Consider the following 17,660-nt stretch of genomic DNA (forward strand, 5'->3'; position numbering starts at 1 on the left):
TAGACCTAAAGTGGATGCAATGGTTCTGATTTCGTGAGGACTGGAGACTCCAGGTGCATCCAGTCCTGCTGCCTAATAGGCTCCTAAAATCACTGCTCTCAGACAGAAGGAGATAGTTGTTCTGGATACTTCGGTTGATGTAGCGGGTGATATTTGGAATGAAGAGTCTTTTAAACTTTCTTCTTCTCAAAGCAGTTCTTTTAACTCATTAAGGCCATCATGTCCTCACAGCCAGTGATGCGTATATGTGTCAAGATATCAGCTGATTCTCATAGCGAGAGCTGCATATGTGCGTCAATACAAAGCAAATCTTATTCAGCAAGTGATGCACATGTGCATCCTTAGTATTTATTGCAATATACCTATTATTTCGACCAATTTAGTAGTACTAAGCAAAGATTAGCATTTCTTACCAGAGATGCTACCTTTAGTGTTGATCACAGGGAGTATTTAGAGTATTTTGATAACAATTACTAATCATTATCACAGGCTTATACAGTGTTTGGTAAATGAACACATGTCAGTGAGAAAGGGGATTATGATATGCTTTTACAGATGCAAGTGTTTGGTGTCTGGTATTCTTTATTGGGAGGGGATACTAAAATACTTTTTTATGCACATTGACTGAATTAGATGTAATGGTTTAGAGGTTATTGAAGACAATATATTCTTGAACTACCTATTAAATACGAAACAAGATATGAAATTTCAAGGACATAGAAAGAATTCAAACAAATTAGAATACTTTGAATTTACTTTTAAGGTATTATTACGTTGTCATGTTTCATATAATGAATCGTAAACACAAATAATTATACATCCAAGCTCGAACAGATTAGACATAAATTACTAATTTAAAGCTTACTGAATTGTAACTCTTTTTCATAATCTAAAGTTGATAATGTTACCTAATCAAATATAAAGTGATAACTCACGCCTTTGCATCGACACAAAATATACGTACATGTCAGTGTTATTACAACACTGAAATCTTTTACTACGTTTATTACAAAACACAGCTGGTAATTCAAAATTCTTAGACATATATAGAAGTAATATCACAAGTTATTACATTTAAACCATATAAAGGTATTTTAACATTTTGGTTCAAGCTGTTGAAAGTTTCATAGTTATTTGAATTGTCATTTTTGTATGCAATTTACATGATCATTGTGTAAAAAACTATTGTATTCTATCTCTGTAATTATCTGATCCGGGTTAATTATCACGTGTATCAATGAACTCAGTCTCTATTGATCCATCGTCAATAAAAGCTGGATAGTATATCAGTTATGGTATCGATACACATGCGTATAATCATTCAATCAGACTATAGTAATGAAGATAATTGAGCTCCTCTTTTGACCTTGAAATAACAACCTCCAGCAGAATGCATATCAAGCTGGAAAGGTTTGTCCCATGACAAGTGTAAAATAAACATGCGCTGTTATATCGTTGGACAACCTGTTTTTTGGAGTCACACCCCTATCCTAATGTTTATGCATACATGCACATCTGTAATCTTATGAACCTCGTTTGCATTCAGTATAAATATAGGCGCGCCCATCTTCATAAATATTTGGGGGGGGATTCAACTGCAAGTTTATGGAATATAATAATTTAGTATAGTGTCACTCTTTGAATTCTATAATACATGTACTTTAATTTGGATATTCATTCATATCCAGGTGCAGATTATATTTACATGTACAGCAAACCATTCATTATGTTTGATGTGTAATGAATGTTATCAACTGGCATGTATCTTATCAGTTTATCGACTGGTGCCTGCATTATCGTTTGGTATGCATCATTAAACGTATTGTCAACATTTGCCGTGTTGTTCGATATGCAACATGATGTCAGAAATGATTTTCAAGCTGTCAAACTAAACATTTGAAGCTTTTAGAGACCTTAGGAGTCTAGATCTCCAGGCGTCAAACCGGTAAGTTTTTGTGAAGTGACATTCTCAACTTTCATGAAATGAAGCGAAAATACGCCTCACCGCATGTTCAAGAAATTAGGTGCCTGTCGCTGAACAGTAAGTAGAAGTTAACATCTTCGAAGCTTACGTGTCTAAATTTTCACTATGGCAACAAGTGACAGTAATACACCTCATATCAACTAGGATGCTGTTGATCTTGAACGAGAATGGAAACGTTTCAAACAACATTGTCAGTTTATATTCAGCGGTCTGGCAAAATGCAAGTGCAGGAAGTGAATTACCTCATGACTGACATTGGTGACAAAGGACGGGAAGTGTATGAGACATTTACATGGGCCCCTCATGATGGTGAACATCCTGCTGAAAATGAAACTTTAGCTGGTGTTTTTGTAAAGTATGATTGTTAAGCAGCGCCAAAAAATAACCAAATTAGGACAACAGTGATATTCAACAGGCAAAGACAGGAACAGAATGAGAGGTTTGACAATTCCGTGACAGATATGAAGCTTTTGGTCAAAGATTGTGATTGTGCAGAACCTGATAGAATGCGAACATCTTTGGGATCCTTTGGATCAGCATGTGCACAAGAGCAATCCACTACCCCATACACTTCTGCACCTCCTTACTTCACTTCAGCATGAGTGGCAGAACAGTCCACAACATTTGAAAGCTTCCATGCACCATTGCTGTTAAGCTGTCATCCGGGCTCATGGAGATCATAACTGATACCAACATTTTGCCCATCCTCATGTCAGTGACATACCTGTGTACATGTTTCAGGTGGTTTACCAGAGATACTATTTGGGACATGTCTAGTGTTATCCCCTTACCATTGTGTCATGATCTTTTGTTGCTTGTATCTTGTCCACTTGTTTTGTTATTCATCTTTCAAAGTAAATGTCTAGTTTCTTTTTTGAAAAGTACAGATTCACGTTTTTCAGAAAGAGTAACCACAAACCACCAACTTGACCTTTGATGTTCTATTAAGGCGCCATTAGGACAAAGTAAACAGACAATATGCAATGATGTCAGAACCTTTGTTCCATAGACTGTAGAAAAATCACAGACTACCGGAACTGCTAAGCCAAAAGCATGACAAACCTTAAAGCATTAACATTTCACTGGACTAGAAATCAAATAAATAAATGAATAAATGAGAACAAGTTTGCAAGTTTATAGCTAACTGGTCCTTACATTTTGTGGGGCAAAAGTTGACAGTCGACAACAACACACTACAAACATGGTCATAACATAAGATGGTGAATGTGCAAGCGTCCATACCACAAAGTCCTCTGCACCTCCTAAGAATATTTGTGCTTGATCAAAAGTAATAAAAAAATTGAAATAAGGTGAACTTACATTTCTGCAGTGACACTGAAGTTAACAGATCCTGACCTCCTTCCTCTGCTTGAGGCATCAACTAGAAAATGAAAAGTGCTTGATCACTGTCTGTTACAAGTACAAACTTGAATATTGAATTACATGTGTTAATCTCATTTCATTAACATTTTTTAAATGCAAAAGGAATTGCAAGAATACAATCAAATATCTGAGTGGTTTATTTTTGAGAGATGAAGCATAAACTGAGTAAATGTCAGAGGTAAACACAAATGGCACAGATACTATTCTAACACTTCAATAAACATTTGTGAACCATAAGAAGCAAATTTGCATTCTGACTTCAGTAACATGGTGTGTGCAGTGAATCAACGAAGGGAAGACAAGTAAGTGTTACCTTGTCAATTTGCACTTAGGAATCTGTAGACTTTGTGAAGATGGCTGCATGTTTGAATGTGCCTGAATTTGACTCCACTAAATGCCCATGGGAGGAATGGTGCAAAATTTGAGGACATTTATTAGTGGCTGCCAGCATTACAAGTCCCTTGAAACGAAGAAGTGCTTTGTTGTCTTCATGTGGAATGAAAACATGTCAGCTAATGTGAGCTACAGTTCATCCTGATTTGCCATTAGATAAGTCTTATGACGAATTGACGAACATTATACTTACTTGCCTTCCCTTCATTGATTCACTGCACACACCACGTGCTCCGAACACAAGTCAAAATTCAACGTGACAGGTAATTTCATTCCACTTCATACACCTTGCCTGTCAAATGTTTAGCACCACAGCAGAACACTCTGTCTGTTTTCAATACTATCAACTCTGGATCCCATCCTCGTGGCGACAATATGTCAGTCCTGAACATGACGTATGACACATCTGTTGATTCTGACCATACAGCTGTTATCTTCATGGTTGATATGAAGCTACCCTCCAGAGAGAGAAAGCAAATCTCGACATTAATGAGTCTTTCCAACTGGACCTCCCAAAAGTACTGTCAGACTACCACAGCAAATCTGTACTGGAGTGTGTTGACATGTATAACTGTATAGAAAATACTCAGGGAACATGCTCCTTTGATCACCTGTAAGATAACTCTCCACCCTAATGCATCGTGGCATAACAAAACCATCAGAAAGGAAAAACTCAAGCGTAGGAAGTTGGAAAAACAATATAGAACAAGCAGTTGTCACTAAGGTGACACAATCCCCCCGCTGCTAATTGTCAAATCAAACTTAAAGAATAATGAAAGTGAAGGTCGTAGTTTAAGATGAAGTTAAATGCCAACCAAAACATGACCAGTCAACCTCTCTTGATATCTTGCTCTGCTCTGTAGTTGTTCAAACGCACAAATATTTTCAAGACTCACTTTGACCTTGACATGAATGTCATGGTGTATGAAATATGCAAAATATAGTAATAGAGAAACTGCTTATCAAAAAACATTCAAGAAAAGTCTTGAAAGTCTATGAAGAAAATCCAGTGAACCTTTCTTGAGATATCTTGCTGACAATTTTAACATACTGAAATCTTCAAAGTGTCGCTGTGACCTTGAAAATTATGTGAAGGTCACCAAACTCGACTGCGCCCTGCACCTTCCCTGTATGAAGCCAAGTGTCCAATATGATGAAAATCTAGTGAATGTTTCTTGAGGTATCTTGCTGACAAGCTTAACATGCAGGTTAGTATGCTGAAATTTTCAAAGTGTCGTCCTGACCTTGACAATTATGGGAAGGTCACCAAAATCAACTGGGCCCTGCGCCTTTCCTATATGAAGCTTGGTGTCAAATATGAAGAAAATCCATTGAACGGTTCTTTAGATATCTCGCTGACAAGCTTAACATGCAGGCTAACATGCTGAAATCTTCAAAGTGTCGTCGTGACCTTGAAACTTACGGGAAAGTCACCAAAATCGACTGGGCCCTGCGCCTTCCCTATATGAAGCTTGGTGTCAAATATGAAGAACATCCAGGGAACAGTTCTTGAGATATCTCGCTGACAAGGGTAAAATGTTGAAGTCCCCTTGTGACCTTGAAATAAAGGTCAAGGTCACCAAACCTGACTGGGACCTTTCTTATACTGTGATGAACCTAGGCACCAAGTATGAAAAGAATCCAGTCAATGGTTTTTAAGATATTCCAATTCCGTACGTACGGACGGACGGACGGAGCCTAATACTATATTAGGCTAAATATATACGCTAAACATGCGGCAGGGGATAAAAACAGGCTTGATTATTCGCAAGGAGATCCATGACAAGCTGAGGAATGTTGTGTCTTCAGTAACTGACAAGGCAAAATCTGACTATTTCAACAGTGCCTTGAATGATGCCAATGGTCAGAAAGAAGTATTCAACATTTCAAACAGGTTCCTGTACAAGCAGAAGAGAACCAAACTTCCATCCTGTTCAACAACATCTGAACTGTGTAACAGATTCTCAGAGTTCTTCCGGGAAAGGATTGTTGACATCAGAACTTCCCTGAACCAAATCACAGAACAACAGGAACCAGACATGCTTGCATGTTCAACCATACTTTGACATTTTCAGGAAACCTCTGTAACTGAACTGCAAAATCTTATTTCAAGGACTCCTGATAAATCCTGTACCCTGGATCCGATGCCAACTTGGCTTCTGAAGAACAAGAAGAAACCTAACCTGGGCCATGAAATCCTGAAACACTATCTTCCTGTGTCGAACCTGTCCTACATTTCCAAATTGACTGAGAAAGTTGTTGTCTCAAGCAGCACATGACATCCCACAACTGCTATGAACCCTTTCAATCTGCCTATCGGTCTGGTCACAGCACTGAAACAGCCTGCTCAAATCTGTTAGCAGTGAAGGAGCAGCAATTCTCATTCTTTTAGACCTTTCGGCTGCCTTTGACACCATAGACCATGATGTCCTGTTCAGAGTTCTAGAGAACAGAATCGGTGTCATAGGAGCGGCACTTGAGTGGATCATGTCATACATGTCAGGTAGGCAGTCAGTATGTACAGACTGTACCCTAGACTAAGGCTTAGTCTCTGAATATATATAATTTTGATAGTAACAAACAAGCCCATTTATATTGAAAAGGAGCCGTAGGGGGACCAGAGATTCAGACCTGAACCTGAGGAAATCTAGACTTGCTTTATTTAGGGCTTTAGCACTGCAGAGAGGGCTTGGCAGTAGGGAAATTAATGTGGTTCAGGGACTGTGAGACAGACTAACTGTACCCCAGGAATCTGTTTTAGGCCCTGTGTTATTCACCTTATATGCAATCCCTTTAGGTGACATTGCAAGAAAGCACAACCTCCAATATCATCTGTACGCTGATGACATGCAGATATACATTGCCCTTTAAGCCTCTCCAAACACAGTCAATTAAACCATTGTTCCAGAAAGTTCAGGAATGTGTTGAACAAATGAAAAGTTGGATGATATATAACTACCTCAAAATGAATGAAGACAAAACAGAACTGTTGATACCCTGTCCTAAACATCTTCGACCTAGAGTCTCACTGCCAGAAGTCAAATTTGGCGATTGTGAGATCACACCAAGCTCTGAAGTACATAACCTCGGAGTCATTTTTGACAGTCAGGTCAATTTTGAGTCAACCTCATCTCCAAGCGATATATCAACAACCACACAGCTGCATCACTGACCCAAGCACTGGTAACATCACGCCTCGACTATTGTGATTCTCTTCTCTTTGGAATCACAAATCAACAACTGAAGAAACTACAAAATGTCCAGAACACTGCTGTCAGGGTTGTTAGCAAAACCAGGAAGTATGGCCATTTAACACCAGTCCTGCAACACCTCCACTGGTTACCAGGGAAGTGCCGTATTTAGTATAAGATACTGGTACTGGTGTTCAAGTGCCTTGATAGATCAGCTCCGTCTTACCTGTCCAGTCTTATTCACAGATACCAGCCACGTCGCTCACTCAGATCCAAAGAGGGACTTCAATTACAAGTACCAAAATCACGCACAAAGACCTTTGGCGAAAGAGCCTTTGAATATGCCGGACCATGCTTGTGGAATGAACTGCCAATCCATATCAAATCCCAGACCACTCTCACTGGATTCAAATCAAAACTCAAGACACACTTTTTCAACTTAGCTCTTGATCAGTGAATTTCTTTTTCTCAGAAACAACAGCGCTTTTGAGCAGCATTTTCCTGGATATCAGTGCTTTACAAGTTTTAGTATAGTATAGATTCGGATGGCAGTTTACTGGTCACTCATTGAAATATGAACGTCAAGGTTACATCTGGTTGGGTACTCCGCACGACTAGTAATTATTAATGATCTGGACAACAAGTTTAAACTGTGTAATATTTCCAGTCATTACACTTTGTTCACTGACGAGTTACAGTTTCATCTGGACAGTTCAGGACAAGGGCGTACAGACGGTGATGTGAACGGTATGCTGATGCGTGCGTTGTTCAATGTCGACAATTTGGTGGCGGGAACGTTATGGTATGGGGAGTCATCACATCTCATGGTCAGACACAACTTGTCAGTGTTAGTGGCAATGTGACAGGTCTGAGATACAGGGATGAGATCATTGGGCCTCATGTGCAGCCGTTCATTTAAGGACAGGGACGTAACTTCACGCTTCAGCAAGATAATGTCCGTCCACATGTCGCTCATGTTGTGACAGATTTCCTGAGACAGAACATCCTGGTACTCCCCTGGCCAGTTGTCCCTTATCAAGCCAGCTTGGAATGAAATGGAGCGACATTTCTGTAATGAGGTACTTGGTATGTGTAGTGTAGGATCTGGGGAAGCCTGGAACGCCATGGATGACTTCAATGTTGGAAACACGCAAAACGAACAGGAAAGTTATGTCGCCATCTTTTTTTTATTCCCCTTCACGACTACCAATTGTTACATCATTTCCCGGTTCAGGATTGGTTCTATTTTTAGATGTAAGATATAATATCTGTATCCGCTTATGGATGGATAAAATGAAATAATGATAATACAGGCATTCATTACATGGGGGTGCCGGAGAAGCAAAATTGTTAACCAATTTTGAAGGTATTCATCCAGATAGCGGATACAGTACCAATGATTAAGAATGACTAGATTTTGTAAATACTGAACTGGAAAATACAAACAATATAACTATAACTGTATAATAACAGTAACTCCATTGTGAGGTATAAACATTAGGGGTGTCGCGATACACGATATATCGATACATGCTTGCGCGTATCGATTCCTATTTTAAAACTTTATCGATTCAAATTTTTATGCTATATCCATCTCCGTCAAAGTCTTGATAGTAAAATTACACCAGACCGCTCCGATAAATAGATGTAGCTAGCTTTACTTAAAAAATAGGTTGGAAACTAACAGTTTTTGTGATTGGCTAGACTATTTTGATGGACCAACCGTACGTTGCCGGTAAGGTAATGCTATGAAAAGGCGCGAAAATTATGTATCGCGATACATATCGTATCGTGACCTTAAAATCGTGATACGTATCGTATCGTGAGATTGGTGTATCGTGACACCCCTAATAAACATACAACCCGTACTGGGAATAACACCTATCAAATGATCACAAAGTCAAATGATTACCATGTGCTATACATGTTCAAATATGTCGACATAAACTAAAGTGGCACAGGCTTGAAGTAGTTAATGGACAGAGGTCTGAGGCATATGTAGCTTAGTAATATTATACATCATGGGATGTAATGTGATGTAGTGCGCATGTGCGAAGCGTGACGTACCGGATGCTCTGGCACTCGGGAAGTAAAAGGCTTATTGTCAACACTTAGTTGTGTCGTCTCTCCTCCTGGGAACAGCAAGTCATGCAGTGAAGGACCCATAGAACACTACATTGGCGACGAGGATGTTTGTTTCCTAGGATTTCAAGTGGTGAGACTAGGTATGTTAGTTATGCGAACTCTAACTAACTGCTGAATCAACTCACAACTTTTCGAGTCTCGATATAGCCGACCTGTAGTCAGAGATACATTCCGCTATGTTTTCCCGTGCACATGTGATTTTTCAGTTGACCCATGATATCATCTTTACTACTTGTGTGGAACACTTACAGAACTGTCTAGCATAATGAATTTACTTCTACTCATCATCTATATCACGTTTATAACTTCGTTTGACGTGTTGGAGAATTTCGTTATAATGGCAGAGTCAGGTCTTAGGCCGCCACCAACTTTGAACATGAACGCTAGTGACTTGAGTAATGAATTCAAGTTGTGGATGGAATCTTTCAAATTGTTTGAAATAGCCAGTGGAGTTGATGAAAAACAAGATAAAGTGAGAAGAGCAACGTTACTTCATTGTTTGGGACTTCCATGTCAACGTATATTTCACACGTTACCTGGTGAAAAAGACTCTTATGCTTCAGCTGTAACTACGTTGGAGGGTTATTTCAATCTAAAGAGGAACATTGTTGCTGAACGTTACAGATTTAGGTCTAGAGCACTGAGTTCGGATGAAAGCATTGATGTTTATGCGACAGATTTACGTGAACGTGCTAAAACATGTGATTTTGGTACTTTGAGTGATGAAATGCTTCGTGATCAGATAGTTGAAAAGTGCTATTCCAAACATTTGTGAGAGAAACTTTTATTACAAGATAATTTGACTTTGGAGTCAACTCTGAACATAGCTAGATTATATGAGATGGCTATGGAGAATTCCAAAACATTTTGTGGAAATTTAACTACAGTGAATAAGGTTAAGGTGTCTTCGTGTCCTAGAGTGTGCAAAAGCAGAAAGTCTAAGAAGCCTGAGGCTAGTGTTTCTGTTTCACACAGGTCTAGAGGTAAAGGAAAGACTTAATCTAAGCAGCATGGTTATAAGCCAAGGTTAAATTCAGACTTTGTAGAGGATGGTGATTCTGATTCATTTTCTGAAGATGCAGAGTTTGTAGACTATCTTGACTCAGATTGTTCAACTACTATTGATGTAAATGAATGTAACATAACCATGTATGTTGATTCTGGATCACTGAACAACATTATTTCTTCAACAACTTATGATAAGTGTTTCAAACATTTTCCTTTGTCGAGAACTGCTAAGACGTTCAAAGGATATGGACAGTCAAAACCATTGAACTGTTTGGGATATTTTGTTGCTACACTCAGACATAGTGGTAAAGAAGTTTCTGACAGAATCTATGTTATGTCTGGTAATGAAGTGTCATTACTGGGAAGAAAATCATGTTTGGATCTTGGTGTGATAAGCATTAACACTGTTCATTCACCTGTTGATATTGACTATCTGTTTGATGAATATGAAGATGTGTTTGATGGTATAGGTATGATCAAGGGTTTTACTCATACTATCAAGGTAGATGAATCTGTTCCTCCAGTTACTCAACCTTTGCGTCATTTGTCATATTCTATGGTTGAAGCTGTGAATTCAGAATTGGATAGAATGTTGGATGATGACATTATAGAACAGGTTCATGGTACCTTGGGTATCTAACATTCATTGTGTACCAAAGCCCAATTCATCAGAGATAAGGGTGTATTGTGATCTTCGCGAGGTGAACAAAGCAGTTGTTAGGGAGACATTTCCAATTCCTACGATTGATGATACACTTCATGCTTTGAAATCGGCTAAGTACTATGCTAAGTTGGATTGTAGGCGAGGGTTTTGGCAAATTGAATTTGCTGAAAATTCCAGAGACATTACCAGTTTTGTTACTCATAGAGGATGTTACAGATTCAAGAGATTACCATTTGGTTTGAACTCAGCATCAGAGGCTTATCAGAAAACTATGACTTATGTTTTTCAAGGTATAGGTCTTGAGAAATACATTGATGATTTGATCTGTTATGCAGAAACATTGGGTGAACTAGTTCTGAGATTAAGAAAGATTTTTCAGAGGTGTAGAGACTACAATCTGAGGTTGAATAAATCAAAGTGTAAACTTGGACTAACAGAGATTGAAGTGTCAGGACATGTTGTATCACCTTCAGGAATTAAGCCTAATAAAGTACAAGCAGTAGAATTAGCTTCCCCACCAACGAATGTGTCAGAAGTTAGATCATTTCTTGGTACATGCAACTATCTCATGAAGTTTGTGCCTAATTTTGCAGAATTATGTGAGTCATCGAGAAAGTTGATTAGAGCTAGTATTCCGTGGAAGTGGGATGCTTATGTTGAAACTGCATGCAATACTTTGAAGAAAGCTATTAGTGAAAGTGCTTCTTTAGCATACTATAATTTGAATGCTACTACAGTTCTCATTACTGATGCTAGTCCAGTTGGTCTTGGGTCTATATTGTTACAAGAACAGTCAAGTGGTCCCATGAAACCAATAGCTTTTTGCAAGTTGTTTTCTCACTGAAACAGAGAGGAGGTATTCACAGATTGAACGTGAAGCGTTAGGATGTGTTTGGTCAGTTGAACATTTTCACAAATATCTGTGGGGTAGGAAGTTTGTTTTGCAAACTGATCATCATCCTTTGATTCATATGTTGTCTCAACAGAAAACTGTACAGTTACCTGCTTGGAAATTGCAAGGGTATGATTTTGACACTGTTCATATTCCTGGAAAGAGTAATATTGCTGACTTTTTGTCTAGACAACCTTTGTCATCAAAGAAATCTGAAATGATACTTGTATTTTGGATTTGAATTCAGTTTCACTGGATGAGTTGAGAGATGCTACTTTGCATGATTCAGAGCTTGTAAAAGTAGGGAATTCAGTTGATTCTGGAATTTGGAATTGTGATAGTGAATATTTTGGTTACAAAGATGAACTCTCTATGTTTGAATCATTATTGTTGAGAGGAGAAAGAATAATTGTGCCAACTGTGTTGAAAAAGAAAATTCTGGACATTGCACATGAAACTCATCAAGGAATAGTCAGGATAAAACAGTTTCTACGAGCAAGATTCTTCTGGCCGAAGATGGATTCAGATGTTGAACATTTAATCAATAACTGTACATCATGTGTATTGAATCAACCACTACAGGATGATACTCCGTTACAACCTGTTGAACAAGCGCCTGAAGCTTGGTCGAAGATTGCCATTGACATTGTAGGACCTATTGGATCAGACTATTTATTAACTGTTATTGACTATTATTCGTCATATCCGTTCGCAGTTGTGATTAGAGACATTACATCATCTTCAGTGATTGAGAAGCTTGAAAGGATATTTTCAGAGCATGGATTTCCTGAAAGCATTGTTACTGACAATGTCCGACAGTTTGTTAGTTCAGAGTTTTGTAAATATCTGAAGATGGCAGGTATTTCACACATCAGATCTTCACCATATTTTCCTAAAAGTAACGGGAAAATTGAACGTTCTCACAGATACCTTAAGAAATTTTTCAGAACTGCAACCAGTGATGGAAAGGATTGGAAAGTACAACTTCCAAGAATTCTGCAAACTTACAGAGCTACAACTCATCGTGCAAGTGGAGAAACTCCAGCTATGTTATTTCTTAACAGGGACATTAAGACAAAATTACCTGTGTTGAAATCTACAACGGTTGATCCTTTATTATCTAGAAAATTGGAGTATGCAGAGAAAATGAAGACCTATGCTGACGAGAAACGTCATGTGAAACATCATACATTTGATGTGGGCGATATTGTGTACGTAGCAAACATTGTGCGTGGAAAGTTAGAACCGACATTTAACAATGTGAGACATGTTATCTTGCATAAGAAACAGAGAGACTGTTTCCAGATTGTTAATTGCAACACTGGAGTGATCACTGTCAGAAACGTCCCATGTATGGAAGGTTATTCAGAGATATTAGAAGAAACCATCCAGGAACTGGTGCCTCGAGCTCCGAATATACATGTGACACTACCTGCTCCAGAGCAACCTAACCCTGTTGACACTGGACATGGTGAAACAGAACATTCAGATGTTGGTCCAGAAGTACCAGTATCGAACGATCTTCAGGTTAGAGAACCACAACGTTCGCAGAGAATCAGAAAACAACCTGAACGATTTCAGGACTATGTCTTGAAATGAACAATGAACTGTCATCGAATATATCTGAATGACTGAAAGAATTGAGAACTAGGATACTCTTAAACTTTCTGTATAATATGTATATAACATATCAGGAAATCAATTCTTTGATATTGGGCTGGTGTTATTTGATATTGCATTATTTCGTAAATATCTTGTCATTGGTGAATTGAATGTTTGGTATTATTTGATATTGCATTATTTCGTAAATATCTTGTCATTGGTGAATTGAATGTTTGGTATTATTTGATATTGCATTATTTCGTAAATATCTTGTCATTGGTGAATTGAATGAAAGTATGTTCACTGTATCAGGTATCTAGTAAGAGTAAACAAATATATATATAAATACAACATTTATTGATAAGTTCTACAAATGTTATTTATAACAGGAGATACTTCGCCCACAGGCAGAAATAATAAAGACGTATATGGGTTAAATGGCCTAGAGTGTGGGGGTGCTCGAGGGCTGCTGCGTTAGTAGTAATGAAAATGCACCTGCAGCTACCGCTGCCCTAGTAACTACCGTTACTAGGAAACCCTAGTAACTACCGTTACTAGGAAACCCTTGCCATGGCGCCACCGCTGCCAGGCACCGAATGTAAAAGAATATTGAGCCAGGGCAACTACCGTTGCCAAGCCAACTGTTTGCTGTAAAGCAAACCCTAGTCACCTGCTGTAAAGCAGAGTGGATATACCTGATCCTTGCTGTAAAGCAGAGTGGATATACCTGATCCTTGCTGTAAAGCAGAAGACCCTAACAGTGCAAAATTTAGACGTGCAGCCAAATATAACAGCAACCCACGAGCACCCCGCCAAGAGCACGAAAGTGCTACCCCACACACAGGCCATACAGGAAAAACCCACCAGCTTCTCTACACGAAAATAACGTAAGGAAAAGGAGAAAACGTTTACATATTGCAGTTGCAGTCGATATTTCTCATTTAAGGATAGAGTCCAGGGTTTTAGCGATGTTGTTGATAAAAATGTCCATGCCTCTCCGTGACAGGTGTACACCATCGAAGGCATACAAGTCCCTGTCTCTGGCGTTGAACTGGGGATGGAGGACCTGTATACCACCAACACCTCGCACCATGTTACCAGCCCTTCTGTTCAGTTTGGCTCTTGTCCTTTCCAGCTTGGTAGGGCACCTGGCCACGTGCCAGTACCAGAGAGGCAGCATATCCGACCAGATGATGGTGGTCTTGGAGACAGCAGGCAGATCCGGAGCATCGACAGCTCCATCTCATGCGAAAGCTCGCAGGCGGTGACTTGGCCAAGGTCATTCGACCCTAGGTGAATCACAAGGGCCGTGGGGTGGCTGGTTGCCCTGGCCACTTGTCGGTCCACCACCTGCCGGAGTTCTGCCCATCGCATCCCTCCCCTCACCAGCCAGAGGATGTTATCACTGTCAAGCCGATGGCCCCGCTGGTTACTGACTCTTGCTAGGTAACTGGACCCGATCAGCCAAACCGTTTTTTCATTTCCCAGCCTTGCAGCCTTCCCGCTCCTGGAACCAGGCGGTGATTTATAACCGCTTTGCGCTTGGGTGGCATGTCTAATCTTGAATGCTGAACAGCGTAGCTGAAACTTGAAAGATGAAATGGTAGATGAAACTCGAAAGATGGACTGAAGGATGACAGCGTCGACCGAACGATATGATGGCGGCGATACCGGCGGAAAGCTAACGGCATATGACGTCATATGACATTGTATGCAAAATTGATGACGTTGGGGCATGACGTAGCAGCATGAAGAGGAAGCGAAGGTATATGATATAATTAAAGCTTCGCATCCCTGCCATAAAGGCATTTAGTATTTAGTACTAAATGCTAATATTTTCATATTAACATTTTACAGTTGTTGAGAGAATGATCAGAACCAACTTCGTTTGTGAAGTGTGTGACTGATTAAACATGGGAGGAATGTAGTGTAGTAATATTATACATCATGTGATGTAATGTGATGTAGTGTGCATGTGCGTGGCGTACCGGATGCTCTGGCACTCGGGAAGTAAAAGGCTTATTGTCAACACTTGGTTGTGTCGTCTCTCCTCCTGGGAACAGCAAGTCATGCAGTGAAGGACCCATAGAACACTACAGCATACATTCAGTCATACTTGGTGAGCCCTTGCAAACACACAGTATCTTCCATACAAAACATGTCCCTACAAAAGACAGTAAAAATTTCCAATTTTAGTTTTGAAATACAAGATTGTTTAAGTATCCACATAATATGGGAAACATCAAATGCATTCCATAAACACTGCATCTGACACAAGGTTTATCATCATTAACATATATGACATTTAACAGGATACTATTTGGTGAGCCCCTAGTTAAGTATGGGTGTCAAAGAAGGATTTTCTGCAAAGACAATCATGAAAAACAAATATTGATGGTAATGTTAGCATATTATGTCATTAATGTATCAATGATTCTAGAAGTTTGCCATGAGCTAGATATTTGATCATAGGTTGTAAAGAAGGATCATTGTGTTGCATTTCCTTTAAAGAATCTGGTGTGATATCACCCTTCTGAAAAAGTTCAATGTTTTTCATCTGTAGTTCAGTGGTATCACATACACTTGAAGATACGCTCTCAAAGTCAGTTTGAGTTGACATGTCTATAGCTACACTGGACTCCTCGATGATGCTTTGAGCATCACGCTCAGGCTGACTTGAACGAAGTGACTTGCTAAAGGTTGTCTCAGAAACACTTAATACTAGTACACAGATCTCGGGCTCTTGAATTGGAACTAGTTCACACTGGTTGCTTGTTTTGTGCTTCTTTCTCATTCTTGATCTCCTTTTGCTCAGGGTCGAGTCGTCCTCCATGCCCTCATCATATTCAGGCTCATACACAAGCTGCACAAAAAACATCACTTTGTGTTGTGATTCTATTCACAGTCTCTTTGATATCCACATCGTTCAGTTGTAGGTATTGGAAAAGATCATTTCCATCAGGCAGGATGGCTTGTCCCACCTTCTCGTCAACATAGGGAAAGTAGAGAACGTCCTAGTCAAGACTAGACACAGGCTGCACATCTGGACAACATCTAGAAAGAGAATCAGCCACAACCATTTGGGATGCTGGCTTATACTCTATTTCAAAATCAAACTGCTGCAAGATGGCTCATCATCTCTCATAAATAGCACCCTTCATCTTGAGGGCTTGATGACCACATTCAGCAACAAAATGTCTACCTCGCAAATAGGATGCACAATCAAGCACACTAGTCACCATTCCTAACAATTCTAACTTGTTTGGTCCATAACTTTGATAAGTGGAGAGCGACTTTGAACCAAATTGCACCACTCTCGCTAGCTGGAGGAAAGTCTCCATCCGGATCCATTTGGTATAGCATGTACCCTATGCCTGTACTAGAAGTGTCAACTGCAAGTCTGAAAGGTACGTCATAGCGAGGAAATACAAGAACTGGTGAGTCTACCATTGACTGTTTGATACGATCAAATGAAGTTTGCTGTTCATCAAGCCACAGAAACTTGGCTCCTTTCTTTATCAGTAGTTTGTTGAAAGAGCTTGCATGAGCACTGTAGTTAGGGATAAACTTTCTAAACCAGTTTAACAGTCCTAACACTCTCTGTAGTTCTTGTACATTTGTTGGAACTGGAAATTCCTTCACTGCTTTAACTCTGTCTTGAGGGGCACTGATGCCTTCTTTAGACACTTCATGTCCCAGATAGATACACTTTTGAGCAGCAAAAACACATTTTGATGGACCAAATGTAAGACTAGCTTCCGGAATCTGTTAAACACTTCATATAGATCTTTCAAATGTTCAGAAAAACTGTCAGAGAAAATCAAAACATCATCAAGGTAGAAATAATCAGAGTGAAATGTCAGTCCTTTTACAACCTTGTCCACGAGAAGCTGAAAACTATTTGGTGCAGTAGATAATCCCATGGGAAGTCTCAAAAACTTGTCAGTACCAAAGCAGGAGCTGAAGGCTGTGTACTTCTGTGAATCAGCTGATATTGGCATTTGGAAAAAAAACCAGATGACAAGTCCAGAGTCGTTATATATCATGGTATCCTCTCTGAGAAGGATTCCGTTAGTTCCTGTAAATCTGGAATAGTATCTGAATTCTTGAGACTGTGAGTTAAGGTGACCAAAATCACAACAGAAACGAAATAAAGATAGACTTGCTTCTCTACTCCCTGGTTTAAGTCCTGCCTTCAATTTGTTTTTCTTAGTCACCAGCACAACCGGACTAACAATGGGGAGATCCTCACCTTCGTCAACGAGAGATACGATACCTTGTCTAAGTAGTTCATCGAGTTGGTGACGTAATACTTCCCGCTTATCTGGAGGAAGTCTGTATGGCTTCTGCTGTTTTGATACATAGTTGTCTTTTAGAAGTATCTGATGTTCCATTAAA

General features: G+C 39.4%; 1 protein-coding gene across 1 annotated transcript in view; it reads right to left on the minus strand.

The window, feature by feature from the left end:
• The window catches only part of LOC124271750, a 387,369-nt gene that overhangs the window by 330,506 nt on the left and 39,203 nt on the right, over positions 1-17,660 (minus strand). The window contains exon 6 of the mRNA XM_046706916.1: positions 3,305-3,365. Within this exon, the coding sequence (XP_046562872.1) occupies positions 3,305-3,362 (58 nt within the window). The 5' untranslated portion in view covers positions 3,363-3,365. The remainder of the gene's footprint in view (positions 1-3,304; positions 3,366-17,660) is intronic.

This window comes from Haliotis rubra, unplaced genomic scaffold (genome assembly GCF_003918875.1).
Source record: "Haliotis rubra isolate DU_JTF1 unplaced genomic scaffold, ASM391887v1 Scf163, whole genome shotgun sequence".
Taxonomy (NCBI): Eukaryota; Metazoa; Mollusca; class Gastropoda; order Lepetellida; family Haliotidae; genus Haliotis; species Haliotis rubra.